Source organism: Amblyomma maculatum, chromosome 11 (assembly GCF_055883805.1).
Source record: "Amblyomma maculatum isolate TAMU_Amacu chromosome 11, ASM5588380v1, whole genome shotgun sequence".
Classification (NCBI taxonomy): domain Eukaryota; kingdom Metazoa; phylum Arthropoda; class Arachnida; order Ixodida; family Ixodidae; genus Amblyomma; species Amblyomma maculatum.
This window is the reverse complement of record NC_139354.1, coordinates 70,340,734-70,368,640: the sequence shown is the minus strand read 5'-3', so window position 1 is coordinate 70,368,640 and position 27,907 is coordinate 70,340,734. Positions and strand designations below refer to the sequence as shown.

Below are 27,907 nucleotides of genomic sequence, written 5' to 3'. Positions count from 1 at the left end.
TGCAAAATTTTGAGCAGAAAAGTTTCCGTTTGGACTATTTGCAGAGGTGCATGGATAAGGAGCCGTGTAACGCATTCTCAATAAAATGTATATTTTTTACATAAAGTATGCCAAAAAACCACCCTATATATATTTATATACATACCCTAAACTCCAAGCTATTTGTACTTTATTACTGCACCGTTGTATTTTCAAATTGCATTTTCTCTAGAATTAAAGGCGCCATGCCAGATGGAATAATATAATTGTTATAACTTAGCAGAACATAATTCTTTTGTGGCCCTCATGGGTATGGTCTGCCGGAATTATAATATGTGCCGATTGAGGAAGTACTGAGGGTTGTACAGAGCCACGTGATCACATGTAGTCATAATAATAAGCAGTCGAAGCTAATACAAAGAATTAGAATCGGTAACAAAAGAAGTATGAATGCAATATACTGTACTGATTGTCCCTTCAAAGTCAAAGTGGGGGAAAAACAGGCAGTCTGTGAGTACGACCTTGGTTCTAGGAATGGCAACGGGAATTTAATTTGAAATATAGAAACCCAGCACTTTAACAGAATAATTAGAAGAGGATAAGGGAAAGTCCTTGAGAACGGGCTAAAAAGTAAAGTTACTTCGTGCTTTATTTTATCCCTGGAATTATGAAGGATATAGAGGCAATCGGAAAAGAGCGATTCAGTGACTACTGGATGGTAACGTCTCCAATTAGTCTACATTTCATAAGGATACAAACGTAGTCAGCCGAAACGGCCTATGAAAGAATCAGCGGTGCGAGGGAAGGTGGAGGGATCCAAGGTCTCCTAGCGGAACGGATATTCACCTTTAACCAAAAAAGATAACCTCAGTGTAGAAACAATGAAACATACATTTAGAATATCATTACTCATCGCGCAATAAAAATAGGCGAGATAGTATATAGACAGGATAGCAGTAATGTATCTTCTTACACAAATTATGTAAGAAACGCCAAAGCATCCTAATATAACAATATGAAAACCTCGAATTCAGCAGAGAGGATAGCGCTGCAAGAGCTACGAAAGCTAATAAATAGGTGCAAAGTGACACACAAAAGAATTTCAACATCGGAAAAAGCGAGTATGCTCTGAAGAACCATGGAAGCCTTGAACCAATGAACAGGAAATTATGCATATGCGCATATCAGGTGTATTCGAAAGGTAAAATAAGGGCAGTGTCATCACAATAACGGACAAGATAGCGGTAATGTATCTTCTTACACAAATTATGTAAGAAACGCCAAAGCATCCTAATATAACAATATGAAAACCTCGAATTCAGCAGACAGGATAGCGCTGCAAGAGCTACAAAAGCTAATAAATAGGTGCAAAGTGCCACACAAAAGAATTTCAACATCGGAAAAAGCGAGTATGCTCTGAAGAACCGTGGAAGTCTTGAACCAATGAACAGGAAATTATGCATATGCGTAAATCAGGTGTATTCGAAAGGTAAAAGAAGGGCAGTGTCATCACAATAACGGACAAGATAGCTGAAGTACTCTAGGATTTCTGAACTAACCTATATAATAGCAAAAGTAGCTAGGGCATATTGACATTAGCAATAGTGGAGAGCAGCGAGACGGTCTGCCAGTACGAACACCGAAGAAACTTTAGGAACTATGAAGAAGGGCAAAGCATCTGAGGAGGCTAACGCAAAAGCGGTTTTTTGCTAGATTGGGAGGATACCATGATTGACAACTGGTCACAGTTTATATAAAAGGCCTGGTGATATTGACAGTACCGGAATTCATAAGGAATGGAGCGCAACAAGAATTAAAACGTTACAGACCAACCAGCATAATGTCCGTTACGTTCAAGGTTTTTGCTAAGATAATCGATATAAATTCAGACCGGCCTTATATTCCCACCAATCATGGGATGAAGAAGGTTTTCGGAAACGGTTCTCAACTATAGACCATTTCAGTATAGAATAGCAGCTTGGGCATGTTGGTTATGCATCTTGAGGTAACAGCGCGGAACGTGGACGGGAGCACAAGGTTAGAAGAAGACACAACAAGCGCTGACTTTCAACAGCGTTTATTTTGGAAAACCCACCACTTCTTATATCCATTTCGCCACACATCACGCACAGGTGACTTGCACATCTCAGCATAGTTATAATAGAAAAAGAAACGAAAGATAATAACAGATATATATATATAAATGCACGTGCCGCATAACCTTCTTTTGCACACAGCGTGGTACACTTTGAACACTCGGTGAAAAGATTGCGCAATTTGCAGCTCAATTTCTTTTTGTGTTAGCAGTAGGGACGGTTTGCTTACACATCGTTTCCGCCGTCTGGCTATCTCAGCGGCGTCAATAGAGGCTTTACAAAAGTTAGCGCCATCTAGTGAAAGAAACAGAAACTGTGCGCGGCGGCCATGTTTTGTTCAGTCCGCCCGCGCCTCCCATCGAGTACGCTGTCAACGTGCGCCTTCGTAGCACCCGTACATGCACCGAAAGGTGCATTGGAATGCTCACAAGCGATTGTTTCGATTCTTAACATCACAGCCGTCGCTGTTAGCTCCAAGCTCTATTCGGAATGATGCCAGAATGTTGTTGCGTGCCCTTCTGCAGCCAGCTCATCGTCGTAGACGCGCACGGAATCAAGGTATACGAGTGTATGCGACCGTTCGTTTGCAGTTCTAATCGGCTTTACAAGGGTCACTTGCATCATGTAAAGCACGTCCTTCTGACTGGGAGCTAGCTCACAGAATGTGCTATCACCTAAAACAGCAAGTTTGTTTTGCGCGCTATGGAGCCTTGTGAACTTGAAGGATAAGCTTATGCTGCGATGGAGGACACGGGAGAAGGAGCAATGCATGTATAACGAACGCTATTGTGCAAATACGTTCTTTGAAACGTTTTGTACGCAGGTGCATTTAGCATTATGTATTGGAATTAAGACGCGGGCATGATTATCAAAACTACTTTTCACAGTCGTACGAAATGGTAGTGCTTGGTGCAGAGAGCAATATGGTTTTCTAGTGCGCCCGAGGTGCGTGTTTCACACTGCAAAAGCAAGCGGCTGTCTAACCCGCGGCGTCTAGAAAAGCAGAAAAAGATGACATCCTACTAGTGTGTTGTAACATGCTCACGTTCAGACCGTTTCGACCGGTCCACGTCCAGAGCGTGCAGCTGTGGTTTTATACCTGCCCAGCACGGCCGATAAAATAACGAAACATGCGCTTCACTTTTGTGTGTTTTTTCGTGTCACCCGATGGTTCGCTAATTCTCAGCTACCTGAAATTCACTCCAGCTTTTAAATATGTCGATTTCATTATTTATTCCCTCTGCCAGAAAGTAAACATTTGAAAGCGCTCACATGCTCATATGAAAGCGTTGAGATTGGAAGCTTCCAGGAACTCGGCTGAAACGAAAAGAAATTTGAAAAGTCAAGTCACATTACTGCGAAGTGCTTGTGCTTTGTGCAACTGACTGTGTTCATAAAATCAGATTTATATTTATATAATATCGTTATAGAAAAATTAGGGGGTCGCTTAAGATCCGCCAATAAAGGTATAACGCGATAGTGTCTCTCTCTCATACACACACACGCACGATGATTTCTTTCTTCACATGTTACATTTTCGGTCTGTCATTTATTTACTTTATTTACCAAATACTGCAGGCCTTGGCTGGGCTCTAGCAGGAGGGGCGAAAAGAATACAATGCACTGAAATATGAATTCATCAAAAGTAACATACTACACACAAGTGTAGTATGTTATATGTTATGCATGTTATATTTCTATGTAATGTATGTTATGTTATATTTCTATCATGTCTTTATCTATTTTTATTATATTTGACGTTTTATATTTTTAAACACCAATACGCATGCGTCAGCAACAATCGGCTTTCCATTCTGAGCAATTTGACACTTTTGAACACATTCTTCAATTATCTCAATTCATCAATTACACATTCTAAAGTTTCTTCCTTAGCATCACTAAGCACTGGTTTTTCATACTGACACCTTTAAACCCTTACTTTTCAAATTTTCTTTTTTTTTCGTTTCCTTATTTCATCAATTGATCAATTAATTACAAAGATTTTATTAACTCGTCATCGCCTACCACACACCAATCAATATTCAATCACTGGAAGCACAAATTACCATGGCACTTTTTTTTTACGCCAACCCCGATTATTTCCGAGACTAATGCTAACTAATGCGTCGACGGCATGGGAAGGAAAGTGCTCAGCGCCAGTCCAACTTACGTCAAATTACGCACGATACTTTTATCATAAAATAAAATGAATCCTCGCTCATGTCAACAAACAAGTATCTTCCAGTGGGATGAGGGACAGTAAAGCAAACTCGCGATCGTCTTTCATAGGCCTTCGAGTAAACAGCAAAGGCGCACAGACAAAAAGAAATGCACATTACACAACTCTGGATATTGTACCTGGATAGGCATGACGCTACAAGGATTGCAGAGAGGTCCATGCACGACTCGTAGAGCAATTTGTAACTGCGCTCGGCAGCGCAGCCGGTGGGCCCCGCCACGTCTCGGCTGTGAAAATACGCTTCTAGGCGTCGCTAACAGAAACTGCCAGGGACCGAAGAGAGGTCCAAGCACATCACACTAGGTTAAAACGTGAAAAGCGCGAACAGAGCGGCGAGCGCTTGCGGACGGACACGAAGCGAACGGTTGGAGCGAACAAAATATGGCAGCCAGCGCGAGATCAGCGTGCCGCTCACGGTTGCCAAACATACTTTTGTAAACCCTCTATTATTGCACCAACCAGCTGCTCATTATGTATTGCTAGCACTTTACATTGTGTAAATTGTACGGAGCAAGTTTTCGATGCGCAGTCTCTTACATTGATCCCCAAATACCTTCTTTTTTGTTCGACGTTGTTTTTGTGTTTTAGTTCAGCCTGTCATTTGTGCACCTTCCAGTCTGTCCTACGTATTCCTTCCCGCACTTCAAGGGTGTAGAATAAACAACGCCTTCCGCGCACTCCACAAATGGACTCTGGTAGTTTGTTGCGCCCCCCCCCCCCCCCCTCTGCTTTTGCGATCCATCGGCGTTTACACGTCAGCAGAGGCTTTTCAATTTTTCAGAAGCAGTAAGCACATTAGCGCCTGCTCTACGACCGATCTTTTCTAAGCGATCGGAAATGTTGTGCACATATGGTATGGCCACAATCCTGCGCTTGTTTGTTGTCTCCCTGTCCTCGTGACCTAGCTGGGCAGCGACACGCTCGAATCTTATCTTCTTATTCAAATGCTCCGCAACAGAAACAAGCAAATGTGATGGGTTCCCAGCTCGTGTAAGGCGGTCAACCTGGCAATGAAAACTGGCCTCCATGGTGTGAATATATAACTTCTTTAGAGCATTTGACAAACAAAGGTTTGCAACGGCTCTTTTCACAAGTTTGGAATGAGCCGAGTGGAAAGGGAGTGGCGCCTTGTCTCCTCTGGGTTTATAAGCACAGCAGACCTTCCCCAAAGCGAAATCAAGTCTGAGATCTAGAAATCTCATAGACCCCTGTACCGGGACTTCGTGGGCAATCGTGAGCGGCTGAAGAACATGGTTAAAGCACGCCACTACTTCCTGAGCTACGTCTGAGATAGCCAGACTGCGGGAACTATGCGTAAGCAAACTGCCCCTATGGCTAACACAAAAAGAAATCGAGCTGCTAAATGTGCAATCTTTTCTGTGAGTATTCAGAGTGGTACCATGTTGTGTGCAATAGAAGGTTATGCAGCACGTGGGTTTTTTATGTATTAATATTTTTGTTTTTTATTATAACTACGCTTAGATGTGCAAGTGATTGTATGTGATGTGTGGCGTCAGGTATAAGAATTGGTGGGTTTTTCAAAATAAACGTTTTTGAAAGTCAGCGCTCGTTGTGTCGTCTTCTAATCTTGTGCTCCCGTCCACGTCCCGCGCTGTTACCTCAGCATTTGAGTACTGTTCGCCATCATCATCATCATCATCATTATTATTCTGATTACACCCACTGCAGGGCGAAGGCCTGCCCCAATTTCTTCCAATTAACCCGTCCTGTGCTAGCTGCATCCACTTGCCTTCTGCGAATTGTCTAATCTCATCCACCCACCTAATTTTCTGTCGCTCCCAGCGGCGCTTATCTTCCCTCGGAATTCATTTGGTTACTCTTAGAGATCATCGATTATCCTCTCTTCAAACTACATGTCCTGCCCTTGCCCATTTCTTGCACTTGAGTTCGACTAGAACACATTTAACTTGAGTTGTTTCCCGGACCCACTCTGAACGCTTCCTATCTCTTACCATTACACCTACTATTTTCCGTTCCACGGCCCTTTGCGCTGTCCTCAGCTTAAGCAGAACCCTTTTTGTTAACCTCCATGTTTCAGCCCAAAGCTCATTAGGATGCAACTATTATAAACTTTCCTCTTGAGTGATACCGGTAAGCTGTTTCTAATAACGTTGAAGTACCTTCCAAATGTGCTCCACCCCTATCCTATTCTCCTAGTAATTTCCTTCTCATGGTCCCGATCTGCTGTCACTACCTTTCATGTGCAGACATACGCGTCTACCACTCCCAATGCTTCGCTACCTATTTTAAACTGCTGTTCCTTTCCCAGACTATTCAGCATTACGTTAGTCTTCTGCATATTAATATGTAAGCCTTCACTTCTGCTTCGCCTGTCTTGATCAATTATCATTAGTTGCAGTTTTCCCATAAGTTAAATTGCATGGCAATAACGTCAGGGAATTGCAGATTACTGAGATATTCTCCATCAGTCGTGATACCTAGCTACTCTCCTTCCATGCCTTTCAATAGACTCTCTAAGCAAGCTGTAAATAGATCTGGGAGGAATGTGTCCGCTTGCCTATCGCTTTTCTTATTTGGAGTTTTATCACCTTCTTTATGCGGAACTATGGTTGCTGTGCAGCCACTATAGATACATTCTGGTACTTTCACATATGGCTCACCTACTCCCTGATCTCCCAATGCCCGTATGACCGCTGTGGTTTCGACCGAATTAAATGCTTTCTCGTCGTCAATGGATGTTATGTATAGAGGCTCGTTACAGTCCGAGCACTTTTCTACTATCTGGTCTATAGTGTGAATATGATCAAAAGTAGAGCACCCTTTTCGAAATCCTGCTTAATCGTTTGGTAGAAAAAAATCTAAAGTTGTCCTGATCCAATTAACGATTACCTTGGCAAATACATTTTACCTAACTGATAGTAAGCTGACTTTTTTGTCATTAGCGTCATCTTACTCAAGAATTAAGGCAATGTTAGCATTCTTCATGGATTCTGGTACTTTTTATGGTTTCAGGCATTGCGCGTACCGAGTGGCCAGTTTTTCTAGCACAATATCTCCTAAGTCCTTGAACAAATCTCTAATTACCTGATGCTCCCTAACTGATTTCCCCCTTTTCATAGATTTTAAAGTTTATAAAACTCGCCCTTGAGTACTGGCGGAACGTCTGATTGTTATTCATTACAGCGAAATTTATTCTTGCCCTGTATACTATGGCTGCTGTAGAGGTTCGTATAGAACTACTCTGCTACCTTGATTATCTTGTTCATGTTAGTTATGATATCGTGCGCCTTGTCCCTCAGCACATACACCTGATTTTCGCCTACACCTAATTTCCCCATTTTCCGCTTTCAGGCTCAGTTCAGTTCAGTCGTTCAGTCGTGTCCGACTCTTCGTGACCCTATGGATATGTCACGCCATGCTTTCCGGTCTCTCACTATCTTCCTAACATCACATAACTTCATCTGCAGTGCCTCGAGGATGCCATCTAACCATCGCGTTCGCTGCCTACCCCTTCTCCGACGACCCTCAACATTTCCTAACATGTAATCTTTCTCCAGCGACTCCTCTCTTCTCATCAGATGACCAAAGTAGCTGAGCTTTAACTTTAGAATTTGACCCTCCAATGAGCAGTCAGGGTTTATGGTCGACAATATTGACTCATTTGATCTTCTGGCAGTCCAACGAACTCTCAAGAGTCTTCGCCAGCACCACAATTCAAACGCGTCAATTCTTCGGCGGTCAGCCTTTTTCACAGTCCAACTCTCCCATCCATACATCACAACTGGAATGACCATAGCACGAGTTATACGGATCTTGGTTGGCAGACTAATGTCTCTGCTCTTTACTAGGCGGTCAAGGCTAACGATTGCTCTCTTTCCCAGAAGCAGGCGTATCCTAATTTCATGGCTGCAGTCTCCTTCCGAGGTAATCTTAGAGCCCAAGAAGAGAAAATCTGTCACAGCTTCCACTTATTGTCCCTTGATGCTCCAAGACGTGATAGGGCAAGACGCCATGATCTTTTCCTTTTTAATGTTCAGTTTAAGCCCAAACTTCACACTCTCTTCTTGTACGCGCATCAGAAGTCGCTGGAGTTGCGCTTCACTTTCTGCCATTAAAGTGGTATCATCCGCATATCTGAGGTTGTTGATACGTTTTCCAGCATTCTTCACTCCAGCTGAAGACTCGTCCAGACCGGCCTTCCTCATGATGCACTCTGCATATAGGTTAAATAGGCAGGGCGACAGTATGCAGCCTTGCCTCACTCCTTTCTCGATCGAAAACCAATCAGTAAGACCATGCCCAGTTCTGACTGTGGCCTCTTGCCCTTCATACAGGTTCCTGAGGAGACAGATGAGGTCAATTGGAACTCCCATCTCTTGGAGAGCTTGCCGCAATCTGCTGTGATCTACGCAGTCATACGCTTTCGCATAATCAATAAAGCAGAATTTGGATGGGTTTCTGGAACTCTTTTGCTTTTTCCATGATCCAGCGAAGGTTGGCAACTTGGTCTCTAGTTCCTCTGCCCTTGCGAAACCCAGCTTGCACGTCCGGACGCTCCCGATCCACATACTGCTGCAGCCTACATTGGAGGATTTTCAACATCACCTTGATAGCATGCGAAATAAGCGCGATCGTGCGGTAGTTGGAACAATCTTTGGCACAGCCTTTCTTTGGAATGGGGATGTAAACTGACCTCCTCCAAACCTGTGGCCACTGCAGGGTTGTCCAAATCTTCTGACATAATGTATGCAGAATGTTAACAGCGTCATGGTTGAGGTTTTGAAGCAACTCAGCTGGAATGCCATCAATTCCGCTAGCTTTGTTCTTAGCAAGGCTGGCTAAGGCCCGTTCAACTTCACTCTTCAGGATGCCCGGCTCGAGATCAGTGATCAACACCGTTTTATGCTGGGTTTGCACATTCGGGTCCTTCTTGTACAGTTCTTCTGTCTATTCCTGCCACCTCTTCTTTATCTCTGCAGTTTCAGGGAGGTCCTTGCCTCGTTTGTCCTTTATCACGCCCAGCTTAGCACAGAAGCTTCCTTTGATATCTTTGATTATCTTATACAGACCTCTTGTGTTCCTTAATTGGCTGTTGTCCTCAACTGCTTTGCACTGCATGTTCAGGAAGGCATTCTTATCTCTCCTTGCTATTTTCTGAAAATCCGCATTGAGAACCTTGTATCCTTCTCTTTCCCCCATAACTTTTGCCATCCTCCTTTTCTCAGCTATTTGCAAAGCCTCTTCAGATAACCAGTTTGCTTTCTTGCATTTCTTTCGCTTTGGAACTAGCTTAGTAGCAACTTCTTGTATTATATCACGAACATCAGTCCACATCTCTTCGGGCTCTTTGTCTTCTAGATCTAATCCTTGAAATCGATTGCTCACTTCCACAGCATATTCTAATGGAATTTGATCTAGATTATACCTGAAAGGCCTTCTAGTTTTCTGCGTTTTCCTCAATCGAAGCTTAATCTTGGCAACAAGAAGCTGATGATCGGTGCCACAATCGGTCCCTGGCCTTGTTTTTACTGCTTGTATAGCGCTTCTCCATCTCTGGCGGCAAATAATATAATCGATCTGATTCCTGTACAGACCGTCCGGTGAAGTCCATGTGTACAGTCGCCTCTTGTGCTGTTGAAAATGAGTATTCGCTATGGTCAGGTTGTTTTCTTGACAAAACTCTACTAGCCTCTGCCCAGCTTCATTTGGCTCACCAAGACCGAACTTGCCTGTAGTTCCGGATATTTCTTCACTCCCTACCTTAGCATTCCAGTCTCCTATGAGGAAAACGACGTCTGATGATGGGGTGCGTTAAAAGGCATTGTAGGTCCGCATACAATCTCTCAACGTCAGCTTCTTCAGCAGTAGTGGTCGATGCATAGACTTGGATAACTGTTATGTTGAAAGGTTGACGTTGGATCCGAAGTGAAATCATTCGGTTGGTTTTGGGGTTGTACCCTAGCACTGCTTTGCGCATTCTTCTGTTTACTAAGAGAGCGACACCATTCCTTCTCTTGGATTCGTGCCCACAATAAAAGACATAATGGTCGCCGGAGTTAAATTCTCCCATTCCGGTCCACTTGAGCTCGCTGATACCCAAGATATCAATGTTCATTCTGTCCATTTCTCGCTTGACGATATCCAGTTTTCCTTGCGTCATAGATCTTACATTCCATGTTGCTATGTGATACATATCCTTGCAACATCGGACTTTCCGGTCGCTTCCCGATACATCCACAACTGAGCGTCCTTTTGGCTTTAGCCCAGCCGCTTCATTCGTCCTGGAGCTACTAGGAATCGCCCTTTGTTCATCCCCAGTAACATGTGGGACGCCTTCCAACCTGGGGGGCTCATCTTCCGGCGCCGTATCATTAATGGTATTGTGACTGGCCATAGGGTTTTCTTGGCAGGAAATACTGGAGTGGGTTGCCATTACCTTCTCCAGTGAATCACATTTTGTCAGAACTCTCTGCCGTGACCTGTCTATCTTTGGTGGCCCTACACAGCAGAGATCACGACTTCATCGAGTATCGCAAGCCCCTCCGCCACGACAAGGCGGTGATCCGTGAAGGGGCTTTCAGGCTACTACCTTTCTTTGACGGCTTCCCAATTTCCCCAATTATATTCTTCCTTATGTCGGCCACCTTGCACCTATTGAAATGCTTTGATATCTCTGCCAGTTCTATCCGGTCTGTTGGGTTAGAGGCTTTCATATATTGCCACTTGTTAATAAAATCCTTTGTCGCCTTCGACAGTTACAGTATAGTCTCTAACGATTCTACCGCCTGCTTCTTGCGCGCACTCAGTAATGATATATCTGAAATCATTGTTCATTGCTTCAACGCTAAGGTCGGCTTTCTCGGTTAGCACCGAGTATCTATTCTGCAGCGAGAGCCTGAATTCTTCTATTTTTCCTTACGGCTAATTCGCTGATCGACTTCTTTATCACTGTCTGCTTCGCTCGCTCTTCAAATCCAGATTAATTCGAGACCTTAGCATAATGTGGGCACTGCATCGACTCTTTCTGGTTACCTCTACATCCTGCATGACGCTGGGTTGAAAACGCAGTGTGAAATCAATTTCATTTTTGTTTACCCTTGTAGGGCTTCACCAAGTTCACTTTAGTTTTTCTGTTTGCTGAAGAAGGCATTCATGATTCGAAAGTTATTGCGCTGAGCAAACTTAACTAGTAACTGCCTCTCGCCATTTCTTAATCCAATGCTATAGTTGCCCACTGTGTGATCTCCACCTTGCTTTCTACCCACCTTGGCATTGAAGTCGCCCATCAGTACAGTATAAATAGTTTTTATATTCCCCATGGTAGTTTCTACATCTTGGAGGCACCACCATCAAGAAACGGGTTCGCGAGCCATGGTCTCGACCCACGAGTGACAATTCCAGTCTCTTAAAACACCGCTTTATTCCGTATAAACGAAAAGCATTACGTGAAACGAAACAACATAAGACGCTGCTGCGCTGAGAACATGCTGTTCATGCGTGTTAAAATTGAACACCAAAACAAAACGCGAGAAGCATGTCAGGGTGTTGCCGCGGCGAGATAAAATACACTGCGGAGCTAATAGGGCGAGCAATAGTGCTAAAGCGCGAACGGCGGCACAAAAACATCCCTCCTTGCGTTAAAGCCACTCACACGAATACGCCTAGGCTGTTCCTGCAGGCACTGCTTCCATCTTCGTGTCGCCGGTCTTCTTTTCGTTGTCGGCGCATACCCCGCTGGCCCATGATGCTCGCTGGCTGCTCCGCCTGGGAAAAAGCCCTGCGCCTTGCTGCTGACGCGCTTATCTACCCTCGTCTTTTCGCCGTTAACATCCCGTCCCCGAGATTGGCTGCTCACTCATGCGCGATCACACTGATCGCGTAAACACAATACAAATAGGGAAATGCGAGCACCGTTTAAAACACTTAAAGGGGCTACGGAGCCCCACAATCTTTATAGAAGCTTTCCACTACATGGTATTATATCTACACGTATGTGCTATATTTGTACAACCTCCAGCTTATACCTCTTATTTAGCTTAATTACGATTCCGGCTACCCTCTCATTATAGCTATACAAACATTCTATATTGCCAGCTATGTTCGTATTGATAAGGAAACCTATTCCTAGATCTACTCTCTCCAGTAAACCTCTATAACACTGTACATCCCCATCCTTCAGTACAGTATACGCCTCATTTGGCCTCCTCATTTCACTAAGCAATATGATATCCCATTGCATACCCTCTAATTCCTCGTTCAGCACTGCTAAATTACCCTCACTAGCTAGGGCTCCAGTATTAAACGTTGCCAGGGTCAGTTTTCCAAAGGCGGCCTGTTCACGGAGTCATAAAATTGTAGCACCCCCTGTTAAGTCACAAGTCTGACCACCGCTGTGGTTAGTTGCTCCACAGCCGCTGGTTATTGAGGGCCAGGATTTTTAGGCCTAATAATGGGAGGTGGCGGCCAAATACTGCACCAGTGTGGCCAACTTCTGCTCTGTTGAGGGAGTGTGTTGCCGGAGGTGTTCACCGGCTGCATGTCACACGCCAAACTTGTGTTGTGCAATTCCATCGTGACGCGGTTTTTTATTGCGTAAGCAATACTACTCGAGGTTTCAGCCTGTCTCGTAAACCCGGCTGGTAGCCACGCCGCGCCGCAGATGATGCGTCGTCGCCATAGCAACAAGAGTGACCGCAGATGGGTCCCATCTTCATGCCGTTGAGTAAATCCGGCCGGTAGCCATGCCGCGGCACAGATGGCGCGTTGTTGCCATAGGAACAAGTCATCAGCTGTAGGAACAAGATCTTAAAGCCGTCGGGTAAACCCGGTCAGTAGCCATGCAACGCCGCAAAAGAAGTAGAAGCAGGAGAAGAAGATAAGGAAGGAATAGAAAGAGAAGCTGCGTCAGCTTTCATTACGCAACCTACCTGGTATAACTATATGCTAAAACCTATATAATGTTTAATCCGGGTGAGAATTACGCATACCGAGAATCGAACCACGATCTTCTTGCACCCGAGGCGGATGTTGCACCGCTACTCTATCGCTGCAATCCGTAGGAGATAGAAATTGCTGGGAATATCACAAGCCCCTCTATACAGCATTCATCGATAACGGAAAAGTATTTGAATTAGTCGAAACCTTGAAAATTATGCAGGCATTTCGAAATCAGCGCCTAGATAAGCCATATGTGAAAGTGCTGTTAAGATATCGGTAGTGGCTGGACAGCAACCCTAGCACTGCATAAAGAATAATATAATCCTATAAGGAAGGTTGTTAAGAAAGGAGACAAGACCTCAACAGTACTTTCGAGAGCTTGTTTAGAGGCATCCTTCTGAAAGATTGATTGGGAGCAGTTAGTGATAAATGTTGGATGACACCTGTGTAACCTACAATTCGCTGACGTCGCTGATTTGCTAAGCAACTCGGAGGATGCATTGCAAAGAACGATTTATCGCCCAGAGAGGAAATGCAGAAAGGTAGGCCTAACGAATATAAGCAAAAGACAGACAGTATTCAAACATTTTTTGAAGCAACAGCAGTTTACAATATATAGCGAAGCACTTGAAGTGGTAGGCGGATGTGACTACTAGTAACCGCATTTAGGAGACGCCTGCTTCTGGGAAAGAGAGCAATGGTTAGCCTTGACCGCCTAGTACAGAGCAGAGACACTAGTCTACCAACCAAGATCCGTATAACTCGTGCTATGGTCCTGCCAGTTGTAATGTATGGATGCGAGAGTTGGACTGTGAAAAAGGCTGACCGCCGAAGAATTGGCACGTTTGAATTGTGGTGCCGGCGAAAACTCTTGAGAGTTCGTTGGACTGCCAGCAGATCAAATCAGTCGATATTGTCAGCCATAAACCCTGACTGCTCATTGGAGGGTCAAATTCTAAAGTTAAAGCTCAGCTACTTTGGTCATCTGATGAGAAGAGAGGAGTCGCTGGAGAAAGGTTTGATGTTGGGAAAGGTTGAGGGTCGCCGGAGAAGGGGTAGGCAGCGAACGCGATGGTTAGATGGCATCCTCGAGGCACTGCAGATGAAGTTATGTGATGTTAGGAAGATAGTGAGAGACCGGAAAGCGTGGCGTAACATGGTTCATAGGGTCACGAGGAGTCGGACACGACTGAACGACTGAACTGATCTGAACCGCATATCTAGACCATAAAAGGGCCTTAATAAGAAAAATAGAACGGAGCACTTTTTTTTCGAGTACTCTATAACTATGACTACCAGCTTACGGTATCACTTTAAAATAAAAACCCCAGGTTGTGGAAATTTCTGAAGTCCTCCACTATGGCATCTCTCATACCCTGTGTCGCTTGGAACATTAAACCAAAGAATGCAAGCTTCCTATAAGCCAGAAATTGCGTGACGTCATGCCTGATGACGTCACTATGGGATAATTTAATAGGCAGTCATTTCTATATACCATAATCACTATCGCTTTAAGTAACTACTACTAATAACCTTTATCAGTCACTAAATACCACTAAAGTTCTTCCCTGACAGCTTTACAGGTAAACAGCGGCGCGGCCTGCATAGCAACAGCTAAGGCACGATGCTAGAAAAGGCGAACTAAGATGCGTTTCTCACGTCCTCAGTGTGGCTAAGCCAGGATGACTGACAGCTATATTTTCATGGAAGTACGGGGTGAAATAATGGCCTACAATTTGAGGCGTAAAAGACATTTAACGTAAAAAAAATTTTCTGTGTTTGCTAGAATAACCCGGCGCTTGCGCTATATGGCCACATTAGTTTTGGATATCGTACTCGCTATCTACCACACGTGATGCTAAAACAATATCTCGTGACATTATGGAGTCGTGGCGTCGTCTTAGGAGGAACCTTCCAACGACTACTGCTACCAATTTCAAGAACGCGTTCACCGAGCACGCACAGCTTCTTTTAATGGAGCAATCTAGGCTTAGCACATTAGACTGTTATTTTTCAATATGGATACCATAGCAGAGCAGCACGTGAGAAAACACGCAACATTTTATTTCACTGAAGGTAAAGTCTCCTCTCTTCAATGAGCTCTGTTCACTAGCCTTCACACTAGAGGCAAGCATCTAAGTATTTTCACTGGTCTATATAAGACTTCTTTCAGGTAAGTGTTTACAATTACCTTTTTTGTCGAGAACTTTCACAGATGGGACGTTTAAATTCTAGCATAATATATTCCTTCAGTCTATTGGTGAATGATCTAAAATGGAATAATTCTTGAATAATTTCTAGGGAGCAAATTTTCATTCCATTTTGCATTTTTCAGGAGGTCAAGTTGGTTTTTTCAAGTTGATGTATGCTGACAAAACAAATGGCTGCTTCATTTTAGTTTCCTCTCGCAGAAGTAGGGAAAGAGGTAAGCGACCATCAGAAAAGTAATTTAGAGCGATGAATATTTAGGTTATATATATATATATATATATATATATATATATATATATATATATATATATATATATATATATATATATATATATATATATATATGTGTATATATATATATATACCGGGTGTCCCAACTAACTTGAACCAAGGGATACAAAATAATACATTTGAGGTAGGTCAGTGAAACCAATTGCATTCAACTGCCAGCCTCCTTGCGCACTACAGGCGATTTTTTGTTTTGCAATTACTTAATTAGCTAATTATGTTAATTTTTCTAATTGATTAAATATCGACTTTAGATCAAACATGTGAATTGGAAACTTGTAGAGCACCTTCAGAAACCCCCATTCCATTAATTGCGATAAAGAAAGTCTCACGTGTATCTTTTTTTTCTGGGCTCAAAAGAAAGCCCGCGAAATACAAATAATACCACGTGACTAGTGCATTTGTGCGCCGCGATTGGGGTGCTCTCAAGCGTGGTTTGAGCGAACGAAATTAGCTGCGGCCGTGTCTCCTTTGCCCCGTTAAAGCGGCAGGCTGATATGCCTGCGATGGCTTCTTCGCCCGCGTCCGACAGCCGGCCCACGTGATGGGGCAAGTAGCACCGAGAGCGGCGAGCCGACACCACCGGGATTCTAACAAACTCTCCTTCTCTCCCATCAGCGAACTTTACGGCAAACGGATGAGCGATAAGATATTAGCCACTGATTCTGCGCATACAGGCTTGGGTAAAGGGGCGAGATGACATCTGACTCGACTAAAATTAGCGCTGCACCTTCATTTGCCGGTTCTTTATCGTCATCCGCCTGTCGTGATGTAGGCTGCTGCGGTGCACAGGCCTGGCCAAGATCGCGGTGACGACGGGCGAGCTCGAGCTCGCTCCAACCATCGCCAACATTTCTGCCTGCCGCTGCAACGGGGCCATCGGGTTACGGCCGCAGCTGATTTTGTTCGCTCAAATCACGATTGAGAGCACCACGATCGCTGCGTTCAAATGCGCTAGTCACGTGGTATTATTTGTATTTCGCGGGCTTTCTTTTGAGCCCGGAAAAAAAGATACTCGTGAGACTTTCTTGATCGCAATTAATGGAATGGGGGTTTCTGAAGGCGCTCTGCAACTTTCCAATTCACATTTTTGGTCTAAGGTGAATATTTATTAAATTAGAAAAATTAACATAATTAGCCAATTAACTAATTGCAAAACAAAAAATTGGCTGTAGTGCGCAAGCAGGCTGGTAGTTGTATGCAACTGGTTTCACTGACTTACCTCAAATATATTATTTTGTAACCCTTGGTTCAAGTTAGCTGGGACACCCGGTATATTCCCAGTCGCCAGTTTTTCGAGCGTTGTGGGTGCGATCGACGGCACTCATGTGCGGATTTTGACGCTGGACTGGGCCTGTGTCCGTGCGTGTACCTTGCAAACACCCAACCCGATACCCATCGCAGACGCCGGCGCTGGAGCGTGTCAGACGACACCCGTCAGCGGCCGCGCCGCCGCTGTGTATATGCAGTTCACTCTCCTTTCCCAAGCGAGGACCCTCCGGCCGCCTTTTCTCTTTCTCATTTATCTCCTATGTCTCTCTCGATCCTCGGCGCAGTCACGCATGCCTCGCACTTTCAAAACGCCGAAACGCACGGGATGCTTGCTTCTCAATGGAATGGCAATTGGTCTCAACACCACTCGCCGACTAGAAATAAAATATATATTAATAATTAGTCGGACGCCTTTAGCACTTTAAGAGAGGAATTGAAGGCAAATGCTCCCAAGGGTGCTCACGCGGGTGTTACCTTCTTTTTTCTCGGAAAAAACAAAGTCATTGTTAAAATTAGAAAAGGTTAAAAATATGAGCCTAGAGACTCCCACCGCATTTTTGGAAATATGTGCTTTTGATATGATGTTTTGCTACCAGTCGTTTGGCGCGATTGCTGCGTCATAGTGTTAAAAAGAAAAAAAAATGCTATTTCATTCGCACTGCGTGGTTGAGTGCAGAGCGACTTTGACTTCAAAGCAAACCTTCAGGACAGAGCAGGCAGAAAAGAAGTTACGATGCTTAAAATGCGGGCACGGAAGAAGGGGGGGGGGGGCTTGCTTTGATGAATTTCTACGACCTACGGAGGTAAGTGCCTGAGAATAAACGAGGGGAGCTCACCGAACTCAAGAGGTCGGTGAGCGCTGGAGACATCTATTCACTCTCCTGCGCGCTTCGGCTCTGCATTTCAGCTGGGATTAAATACATTATCCTCGTTTTGAAATCAGTCATGGAATTGTAAAACGCAGCTGAGCGAAACCTCACAGCCAGTGTCTCGCACTGTTATACAAATTTTATGCAGGATCAGACAGGCAGCGCTGTCAAAATGTTCAGTTTTCAATTTTCGAAAAGCGCGCGCAAGAAAAGCAGCCGGATGTTTACATGGAACTATGATCAGCTATTGGTCGACGCGAACGCGGCCGCGTTCGCGGCCGACTTCCGCCAGCTCCCCGTCCCATTCCCTGCCGGTGGCTAAAATACTCGCTTAGGAACCAAACGTACCTACAGTCTTCAATAAGTCTGGACTGTAGTTCAGTCTTATCGGTTCGTGAAAGCGCCCGGCGGCCGCCGGGAAGCACAGTCTTATTTTAGATTCGGATAAGACTAGACTCGGTCTTAAGACTGGACTTATACCCTCACGTTCGTGCAAGCGGGCCCTGGTAGCGAAGAGGTGACTTGGCTTAGGAGTTTCTTTACGAGACATCATTGAGACTAGCACTAATGAATAAAGTAAAATCTCAAAAAAGAACGATACCTAGCTTCTGCAGACTTTGTTCTCAGCCTGTGTGCCTCGTATTGCGCCAGATCGCTGCAGCCGGACAACCCGTGCCAAAGGACCTATGTGCCAACGGGGGGGGGGGGGGGGGTAGCTTCTAGATTGGCGGTGCAGCTTTTGGGGACAGAGAATAGCATGCGTTTCAGGCGTTTGAAAACTGCTGGAATGCACACAAACAGCCAACAGTCATTTCTATCGTCATACACCTGAATTATTTTGGTATACACGATGATTGAAAATTACCGCCAATATAAAAGCAGCTCAGTTCTGCCCATTGATCAATCATCTCTAATGTTCACACCGCAGATTATCATCACTTTTCCTCTATATTTTAGGCTGAGGATGGTGCAGATTAAAATCCAAGGGTTAAAGATAATACAAGAAAAAGCAAATTTGTAATTTTTGTTATAAACATAAACTTTTTATCATGCCTTTCCCGTTAACGCATGTCTTTCGCAGCTGGGACCACATTGCTGAAGCAGTTTGAAGTTCTGTAAGTAGTGCATGAACTAAAGCGTCCTCATGTACAAAAAGATATGGAGCAGGTTATACATCTCTTACCTGCTATGACCCTTCCATGATGGAGAAGATTCGCCACGTCATGCCGGGGTATTGTATGAGCTGATCTCGGGCGCTGAACGCATCGCGACCCTTATTGTAGCGGGATTTCTGACCGAGGTGACCACCATGGAGATGACGCTCCCGCAAGGCACCCGTCATTATACTCTAGATCAAAGTACTCCTAGGCCCGTTGTTTTGTCGATGATGCAAGTTACATAAGCCAAAAATTACGATAAAAAAGCGACAGTTGCGCTAGTGCTTTCCTGACGAATTCTATCAATGAGCTTCAGCACCTTGCCAATGAAAGTTGTCGCCCTCTTCCAAAATGGGGACGGGTAGTAGAATTTGTGCCCCATGGAGACATGTCTACATGATGATGACGGACCATGAGCAACCGTCAGAAGGTTAAATTAAATTAAAGCAATAGTAACTTTTCATCTTATCAGAAGAAACTGTTGCCGTTCCTGCTGTCAGGATTAAAAGATTTCCTTGCAACGAGGTTCAAAGCTCGGACAGACTCCTATATTATAATCTCGCTTTATCACCAGCGTCCATACCGCATTTTGATTTGACTACCGAAGGTCAGGCCGTTAGAAAGCAAGTCGACTAAATAATTGCGGACAGTGCTATCAGCCGTCAACGTGACCCTGTGCTTTATCGAAGATCCCAGTGAAAGATAAAGACAACACATTGTGGTTCTCTGCTAATTACAAGGTACTGAATAACGTAACAAATATGATGTAAACTCGCTTCTCATTATCGGCGCAATGTTCTGCTCTTCTTTAGATATTAAAGGCAGGTGTGGCGAACATGCGCTGCCAAGTGGGCGCCTTGAAACTCATGCTAAAACGTGCACTGTAAGTGTCATGTTGAAAGTACTAATCCCCGCCGTCTTTATCCGAATGCCTGCAGTCGGTAGAAAACTACGAATTTATTTTTGTTATGTTCAACTTACAAACCATTTAATGCGCTGAAAATGCTTTCACTGTTGTCACGATGTAAAAGCCAATAAAGAACTCGATAGCAGGCATTATACGACGAGCAAAAATTAGGGCAGCAGTCACGCCTCGCTGCCAGTCAATATAGCCAGTCGGGTGGCGGGCGAATTCCTGAAACTCTTTGAAAAGTTTTCATGCCAGTAAGCTTAAGCACGTAATCGCACACAACCAAAACAGGGATAAGCAACATAAATGAATCTCCTGAAGCAAAAACAGCGTTTCCGATAGGTACCTTACCCGGGCAGTACAAGGGCCACTGGGAACTGCGTTCAATACATACTTCTCCTTGAACTTTCAACTTCATCCTACGCTGGTTTTCGCTTTTGTAGCGAAAGCTACATTGGCCACGAACAAGAAGGTTCGGGTGGCGGGAGGTACAGAGCCATTTCCTATCAACCGCTGCCGTAGGCTGATGCCACGTACCTAGTTTCGTACGGATGGTTTCGCTCGCGATCAGAAATAAATACACGCATATAGCCGCCTGTACTATATGCATTTCAGCTTGAACTGGCGGAGTGGTCAGCGTAGGATGAAAGTCATATCTCTGGAACCAGATAATGCATACATGATCGCCTTTGCCAATGACGCAGCAGTCCCGTTTTGTGCAGCTATGAAAGAGAGCACTATAGCCAAACAAAGAAATTGTAAACTTATCCGTGGGACACTAGGACGCAAGCGGAAATATAAAGGCGGGGACGATGTTTCGAGAGGAAGGTGTAGTCGGCAGGACCGGTGCCGCTTGCTTTGAATATTTCTTCTTAAGCCAGACGCAGCGCTTTTTTTCGTGTGCTGCTGCCTGTTCACAATGATGTGCATGATCCATGACGAATGCTTTCACGCTTACCAAGGGACAGAAAGAAGCGGGAGTCACCTAAATATCCAGCGATATACGCCTTAAGGCATTATTAGTACAGCCAAAGTTGTACTACCCAGTCATGGTTTTCTTGGCTGCCAGGGGACTGTGCCACCCTATTCAATACTCCAGCGCAAGGCTCTTATTAGCCGATAGAGGTGGATACGCCAGACCGCGAGTAAGCGGTAGTTTGACACACCATAGGCTTTACAAATTTCAGGCGCTATGGTTTTCGCTTTGCACCGCTTCAGCCGCATTCCAATGAATAATGGACGCCATTTTATCTTGTCTCAATTATGAATCGTCTTGAGTATCTGGCTGACGCGGCCATATTTTCGTCTAGCTTCTTTCAACACTTTGGCTGTGGCTTATTGTCTTTGAATCTGTCAAATCTGCGCAGCTAACCTTGAAACCAAAGGAATGTTTCGCATTTGATCTGCTCCGTTTTTAGGACATGTCTAGTCTGTCACAGAACAGATCATTTATCAGCCTTGACAGAAAATGACAACACTATTTTGTAGGGTAGTACCGCAGAAGAAGCATGAAGAAGATCTGCCGCCAGCTTCAACATAAAAAAATAACAGCCCATTTTGATGAGAATAAAGAAACTGATGTCCAAGCTGGTGCCTGGAATATAGACTTCTGAGTGAGGCTCACGCAGTGCCAGGTCGACAAAGGGCGAGTCGTTGTCCACGCGAGCCGCACGCTTTCTCTATTGTACAAAAACTATTCGATGATAAAAGGAATGTTACCGTAATCTCACATGACACATCTCAAAACGACAATTGCGTGTTGTAAGCGATCACACCTCGTTACGATGGCTTGGTAATATTACAGGCCCTTCGCGCCGGTTTGCAAGGTGTGAGTTATTGGTGCAAAAGGCTGAGGCGTTGATGTTCTACCGGTCTGTCAGGTTAGCACAAACATGGGGGCTTGTTATCTCAGTCCATGTACCCGGCTCCTCAAGTCACCACGGAAGATCTCCTTATGCAATTAGCGCGCCAGTATGGAGCAGTTTCAGCATACCAGCTATGAGTTGGCATCACCCATTGATTACGACGAAGGTTTTTTGCTGGTGTTCGCGTGTTTTTAGCTGTGACGTCCAGTCATTCATTACGCGACGGGGAGTCGACTACAGGTAGAACGTTGGCATCAACACGAAGGCGTGCATTTTGTACCATCTCAAAAATCTTTAGCGTTGTTCTTCAGGAGCCCACCGGCGGCGATTTGGGCGATTTGAAGGTTGGCAAAAAGATGTCTGAGGTATTGTTGGATATATTTTTATGATCAACACATTTCTACGATCAGCTCCTCAAGTGATCTGCAATCACTTTTATACCCAGACCTATTCACCTGTGATGCTGCAGTTTGTGATTTCTGTATGATCTGTGTGTGGTGTACTTCTATAATGGTGTAATATGTGCCGGGTAATCTGTAATGATGTAACCTGGAATCTGTTATGATGTGAATAAACTTCCAACTTGAAATCCTGCCGAGAATGCTACCGGCAGATGTCTTGTCCTTTGACGCAGCTGATCTTCTGCGTCCCTTAAGGCCGATTCACACAACGTGCCCTCGGTCCACGGACCGCTTTACGTGTTCACACTTCACTATTATGTTAGGCGCGCTGTCGGCTCGGTTCTACCAATTGCCCTGTCCTATTCAGGATTAAGTGCCTTATAATTGTGCACATAAGCATTTCCCCGGTGCATTGCAATATGTAATTGTGCTGCTACTCTCGCCCCCAACAATAAGGGGCGCGAGACGCAAGTAGGAGCACAATTGATTATTATATTTCCCTGCTGCCCTTCGCTGTGCTGCAAATTGCTTGTGACACGGAGCATACTCTATTGTGCGGGGTAGGGCTTTTCAGAAGGGAATCTGAGGGAGGTAGTCAATAATCATGACCTGCATGCGGACAGAAGCTTCTCTTCGTCTTTGTCTGCGAGGCTACTTGATGGCGTTGGATCAGAAACCATTTTTCAGTGACGAATGAACACGTATAACGGTCATCGGACTGGCGGTTCGCCATGTGAATCTGCATTAAGAGCCAAGAAGACCCCTTTCTAGCAAGTTAGCATCTATCTCCTAGGCCCTTCTCAAAAATTCTACTTGGAATTGTTCGATTATAATCATGACAGAATATTTTACAAGGATGCTGAGACCACGTGAGTTAGACAATACTGCTGCTGAGGACGCTGAATTCTTTGCTTATAATATCCGCTTCTGGCATTAGCAACAAAAGAGCGCCTTTCAAGAAACGGATCACTCATGTAGTGCTGAAGCTTGTGCACTCCAGCCAAAGATGTACAAAAGCCTACCCCGTTTACAAATAGCTTGGTAGAACAACCCATCAGGTCTTTGGCCTACATGCTTCCATGTGTATTGATGTGAGGAATAAAGCCAGGAACAGATGCTTCCCTACCGAGCATTCGCTTATAACAGAATGCCTAAGAGTAGATCCAGCCTACTTCATTCGAAGTAGCCTTAGGTCGCTAGTTTATCTCTTGGCAAGACGCTATGCTAACCGCTTATACTAAGAGTAACATTAAGCTTGAGCACGACTTGACACGTTTGCATCGCGCGAAAGAAGAGCAGCAGCGAACTAGACAATGAATTCACTCTCAGCAGGGAGGAGATCGACGCCAACCACTAAAATCTCAGGCGCCCTCCTTTACCTAATCACCATACTACAGTATGCGATCCTTGATGCACGTTCGTTGCCAAAGGCTGTCGGAAAAATTACTGCGCCACCACGAGGCTCAATACCTTTTCGTTCGCCGTGTCAGCGATGTAAAATACTAGGTTACACCAGCCTCACTAGCCCGCTCAATGCATTACACCAAGCGTCGCCCAGTTGTGTGAGTTGCGCGATTGAAACCTCAGTAACACCGACTTGCCGATTGACCTTGCGGCTTGCTACACTCCATTAAGGGATGTAAAACTAGAGCTCGAACGTTTTTGAGTGCTTTTTCCATATTTTTATCTGTGGGAAACTCCGCAGCAGGCAAGTAATATTTGTGCTAGGTGTAAAAATTACATATGCAGTAGCTGTAGACGACGTTGAGGTTTGGACGTGTTCTTAATCACGTGCAGACACTGCAGTATCTGTCAGAACACCTAGAAATGTTTAGTCTGTGTTTCTGTCGAACAAATGCTACAGTGTGGCGAAATGATAAAATGTAACCTCTTTGAAATGAGGAATTTCATTTCTTTCAGACTTCGGTTCGCAATTTAGCCAGAAAGGCAGTTTTTTTAGCTGTGTTCACGCCAAGCAAATGTTGGCAGGTGGACGCTTGCTCACCTATCTGAACTTTCTGAAGATAAACAACGCTTAAACATACTAAACTACTTACGGTACGAGTCACTGTTTACTGAGGCTATCAAAATAAAATCAGTTACAGTGCCGCCCACTAGGCAGTCTTTCAACTGTACCCACGGTTCGTATGAATTTCGAGCACCTTGCCCCCAACCACTGCACTAGCTGAACTCTCATGCCTCAAGCATCATCGATAACACATAGTAATACAGCGATCCATTGACTTTGTATCACATGTTTCATGCTTCTTTTTATCATCACACTGCTTATTCTTCAACACATTTTCAGTCGTCTTCTCTTTCACCAAAGCATGCAATTCGAGCTTAAACGCACTTCTCTTTTAGTCCACAGGCACGTAAGTGTAATTGCACGTTCTCTTGTTGATTTCAGGATGATAACGCAGTATGGTACTAAATTATTTAGTTTTAAAATAGCATAAATATCAAAATATCCGTAACTAGCTTCCTAAGCATTGGAGGGGAGATGTGGAGGATACCCTGAGACCCCTTAAGTGATGCTCAGGTCTCAGCAGCGCTGTATAAGGGTTCTTTATACTTTGTAGCTTTATATGTACCTTAAAATTATCATTTTTCTTGAAGAGTTGACACATTCGCGCTGCAGATTAAGAAATGCCCAGTCTCATCCTGGTGCTGCAGCTGAGGAAGTTTCAGGCAACATCATGCGTTGAGTTTGAACCCTTCTGACATGACTAATCTCAACATCGAGATGGAGCACCGCAAGCAAGATACGAAAATATCAGCATACACATTTCCGAAATTGGAGAAATATTGCGTTTTTTGTTGTTCTGCTGCATCTAAAAACAGAGCTGCTGAAATTGTACAACACTTCATAAGCATGAATGTCTAATTTTCTAAACTCGTTAAAAACGCCTAGATGCAAAATATACTGTACTTAGTACAGGAAACACCCAAACCGAACAAAACACAAACAGGTCCCAGTATTCTGTGAGCCAATATCACGGGATATCTCGATGTAGATAATGCTCACAGATGTAATGTGTATTAGTTTATTCTCACATCAGAACAGTCCACCTTGTCGTACCTGATACTTTGACTGTTCTAAAGCACCCTGAAATATGCAGACCTTCCTGTTCTCTGTTACATAGCCACTCCCAGCAGTTTAGTGAATAGTGCTTTGGTCGGCAGCAAATGCTTTGGTCTGTGAACGCACTAGTGCCGCTGCGGAGCAAACTGAGCTCTGAGATACAACTTGATACTAACAGTTCATCTTCCGTGTGCAGCATGTTTTCTTCCAATCGACCTTTCCAACTCGTCCGAATGAGAGAGCTCGTAACTTGGTCAATGTACAGCATACTTGTCATCTGCTTCCGATTCAGCAGTACATGTGCTCCCTTTTTCGAAGGCAAGACTATCAACATAGTTTCTGAGTGAGGCATGCGATTACTGCAAACTAATCATTCGGGACTATCTCCAAAGCTGTTAATTCAATCCATACCATAGAAGGCATACATAACAAAGCTCAAAATAATATTAACGCACCAGTGCAAAAACGTTCTAGTGGAGAGCTAGTGAAAAATTGCCAAACCAGTGCCTGTAGGCAGAGATATAGAAGTGCTGAACAATGTAGTCCTTTTCTCTAAGAAGCATTCTGAACTACTTTTGTCATTGTTCTTTCATATGTCACAGTAGCCACATCATCACATTCTTCTCAATCCAGATTTACATTTCCAAAGAAGCATGATACTGATCAGTCTGCATTAGGTAATAACACTTGACTTCATCCGTTGATAAGGATTAAATCATCCGTTGCCGTGAACCAGACGTTCGTGGGTAATAGGCAAAGGGAGCAGAAAAAAAATCAGTGGAGAATAACAATATTTGCCCTGATTTAGCATAGCGAAGTTCATGTTCAAGTCGATAACAAGAACAGACATGTTTATTAATATAGGGCAAACAATACTATCTGGGATAAATTAGGTTTCTAATTACCAATGATTGTAGAAATAATACCAACCTGCTTAGAATTTTCCTGTTATTATTATTCATTCGAGCAAGTATTTAGGTAATGAGAAGTGGAAACATAATGCTGGTTCAGTGTATTTTAAGTTCACTGCTACCTATTGGCGAGCTCTGCAATATGCCTTATAAATAGGGTTTGGGTCAGGACATGTTTTGCAATGATATCTTGTTACGGTGGTTTGTGGTTTGTGGGGTTTAATGTCAAAAAGCTCTTCAGGCAATGACACGCCTGTTGGTATGGTGTCCGATGAAAATAACAACGTCCATGAACTTATTGTGGTTGACGTTGAATAAAATCTTTTCATTACTACGTGCCTATATTACACGTGCATCTCATTTACGATAAATTGGATACAAGCTGTAGATGTAAACAAAAGCAGCACAGTACATACATTTTAGCAGCGTGCTTGAGGCTACAGGTTAATAAAATATGTGAGTAGAAGTTGAACATAACTCAAATAATTGAATGTGTGCATTCCTTGTAGAAATGTCGACCAATATATTAATTTTGTTTTTTCCTTCTTAGGTTGCCGGTTACTCCAGACAAGCAGAACAGTGGATCTACCAATTCCTGATGAATGCAATCGGGTTTTTGCACAGAATTGCCCTCGAGATGTTCAGGAAATCTATCACTCTTTTTGCGGGGCACGACTTCCTAAAATTGTGCAATGGGGCCAATAATATATCAAAGTTGAGAATCAAGTCTCCTCTACAAGTGTTCTCATCAAATAAATGTTTCGAGTTGTGCAGTTATCCACCGTGCAAAAATTATGTGCCCGTTATAGGTGCGCTCTAATCTTTAGATACATACATTAATGCGTCAGCCTAAGAATAGCAAATCGAAAATAAAACCCGCACCTACAGTCACGCGGACACACTAAAAAGCAAATAAAACTGTTGCCACAGTAATTTCCTATAGGAGGATTTAGGTTTGCAGTGATGCATGATGATGGATTGATTTTAATTGAGCGAGCGCATGTTGGAGCAAAGCGGGCCAAACAATAATGTAAAAGGAATTTTCAGTTTAATAAAATGTGCTTCATGTGGCCTTTGATGATATGATAGATTTAATGGTATATAGGAAAGAAAGAAAGCATTTTATTTGGCCCGCCAGAAAGTATGGATGATCGAGCGAGGCAAAGCTCTCCCTTTCATCATCTATCTCCCCCCCTAGATGTCGGCCGGAATCAGTTGGCTTCTGGCGGCGGCCTGGGTTTGACAGATGACTTATTTTTGGGCTTGTTCTCCTGGCTGAGAAGGGAAGATTTCAATCACTTTTTATTTCCATGTATCGTGTTTAGCACTGTGCAAGCCTAGAGCATGTGATTTAGGGTTGCAATATCTGCACAGCTTTTGCATTTCGAAGAGTGCACCTCATTATGCCATTTCTGTAGGATGTACGATTTTGGGAAGGGGCCCGTATGCAGTTTTTGCCCCTCCCCCCCCCTCCCCCATACCCATATACCCATTCAGCCGATCTGGACACCAGCACATTCCTGCCTTCTGGGAAATGAGGCTGCCCACAATTTCGCCCGAGGACTCGTTAGCCGGGCAGTGGGACAACCCCTCATGAGGTCGGCGAGAGACCGCATGGCTTCATATCAAGAAAGTACCCAATGCTTTCGACAAAACCGTAGCTTATACCCTCCGGGACACAAATCGCTCTCGAAGGCGCAGGAGG

General features: G+C 44.1%; 1 protein-coding gene across 1 annotated transcript in view; it reads left to right on the top strand.

Annotated features, from left to right (window-relative positions):
* The window catches only part of LOC146174118 (uncharacterized), a 50,714-nt gene extending 23,735 nt beyond the window's left edge, over positions 1-26,979 (top strand). The window contains exons 4-5 of the mRNA XM_084583533.1: positions 15,569-15,658; positions 26,753-26,979. Of these exons, the coding sequence (XP_084439659.1) occupies positions 15,569-15,658; positions 26,753-26,907 (245 nt within the window). The 3' untranslated portion in view covers positions 26,908-26,979. The remainder of the gene's footprint in view (positions 1-15,568; positions 15,659-26,752) is intronic.
* Positions 26,980-27,907: the final 928 nt, after the last annotated feature.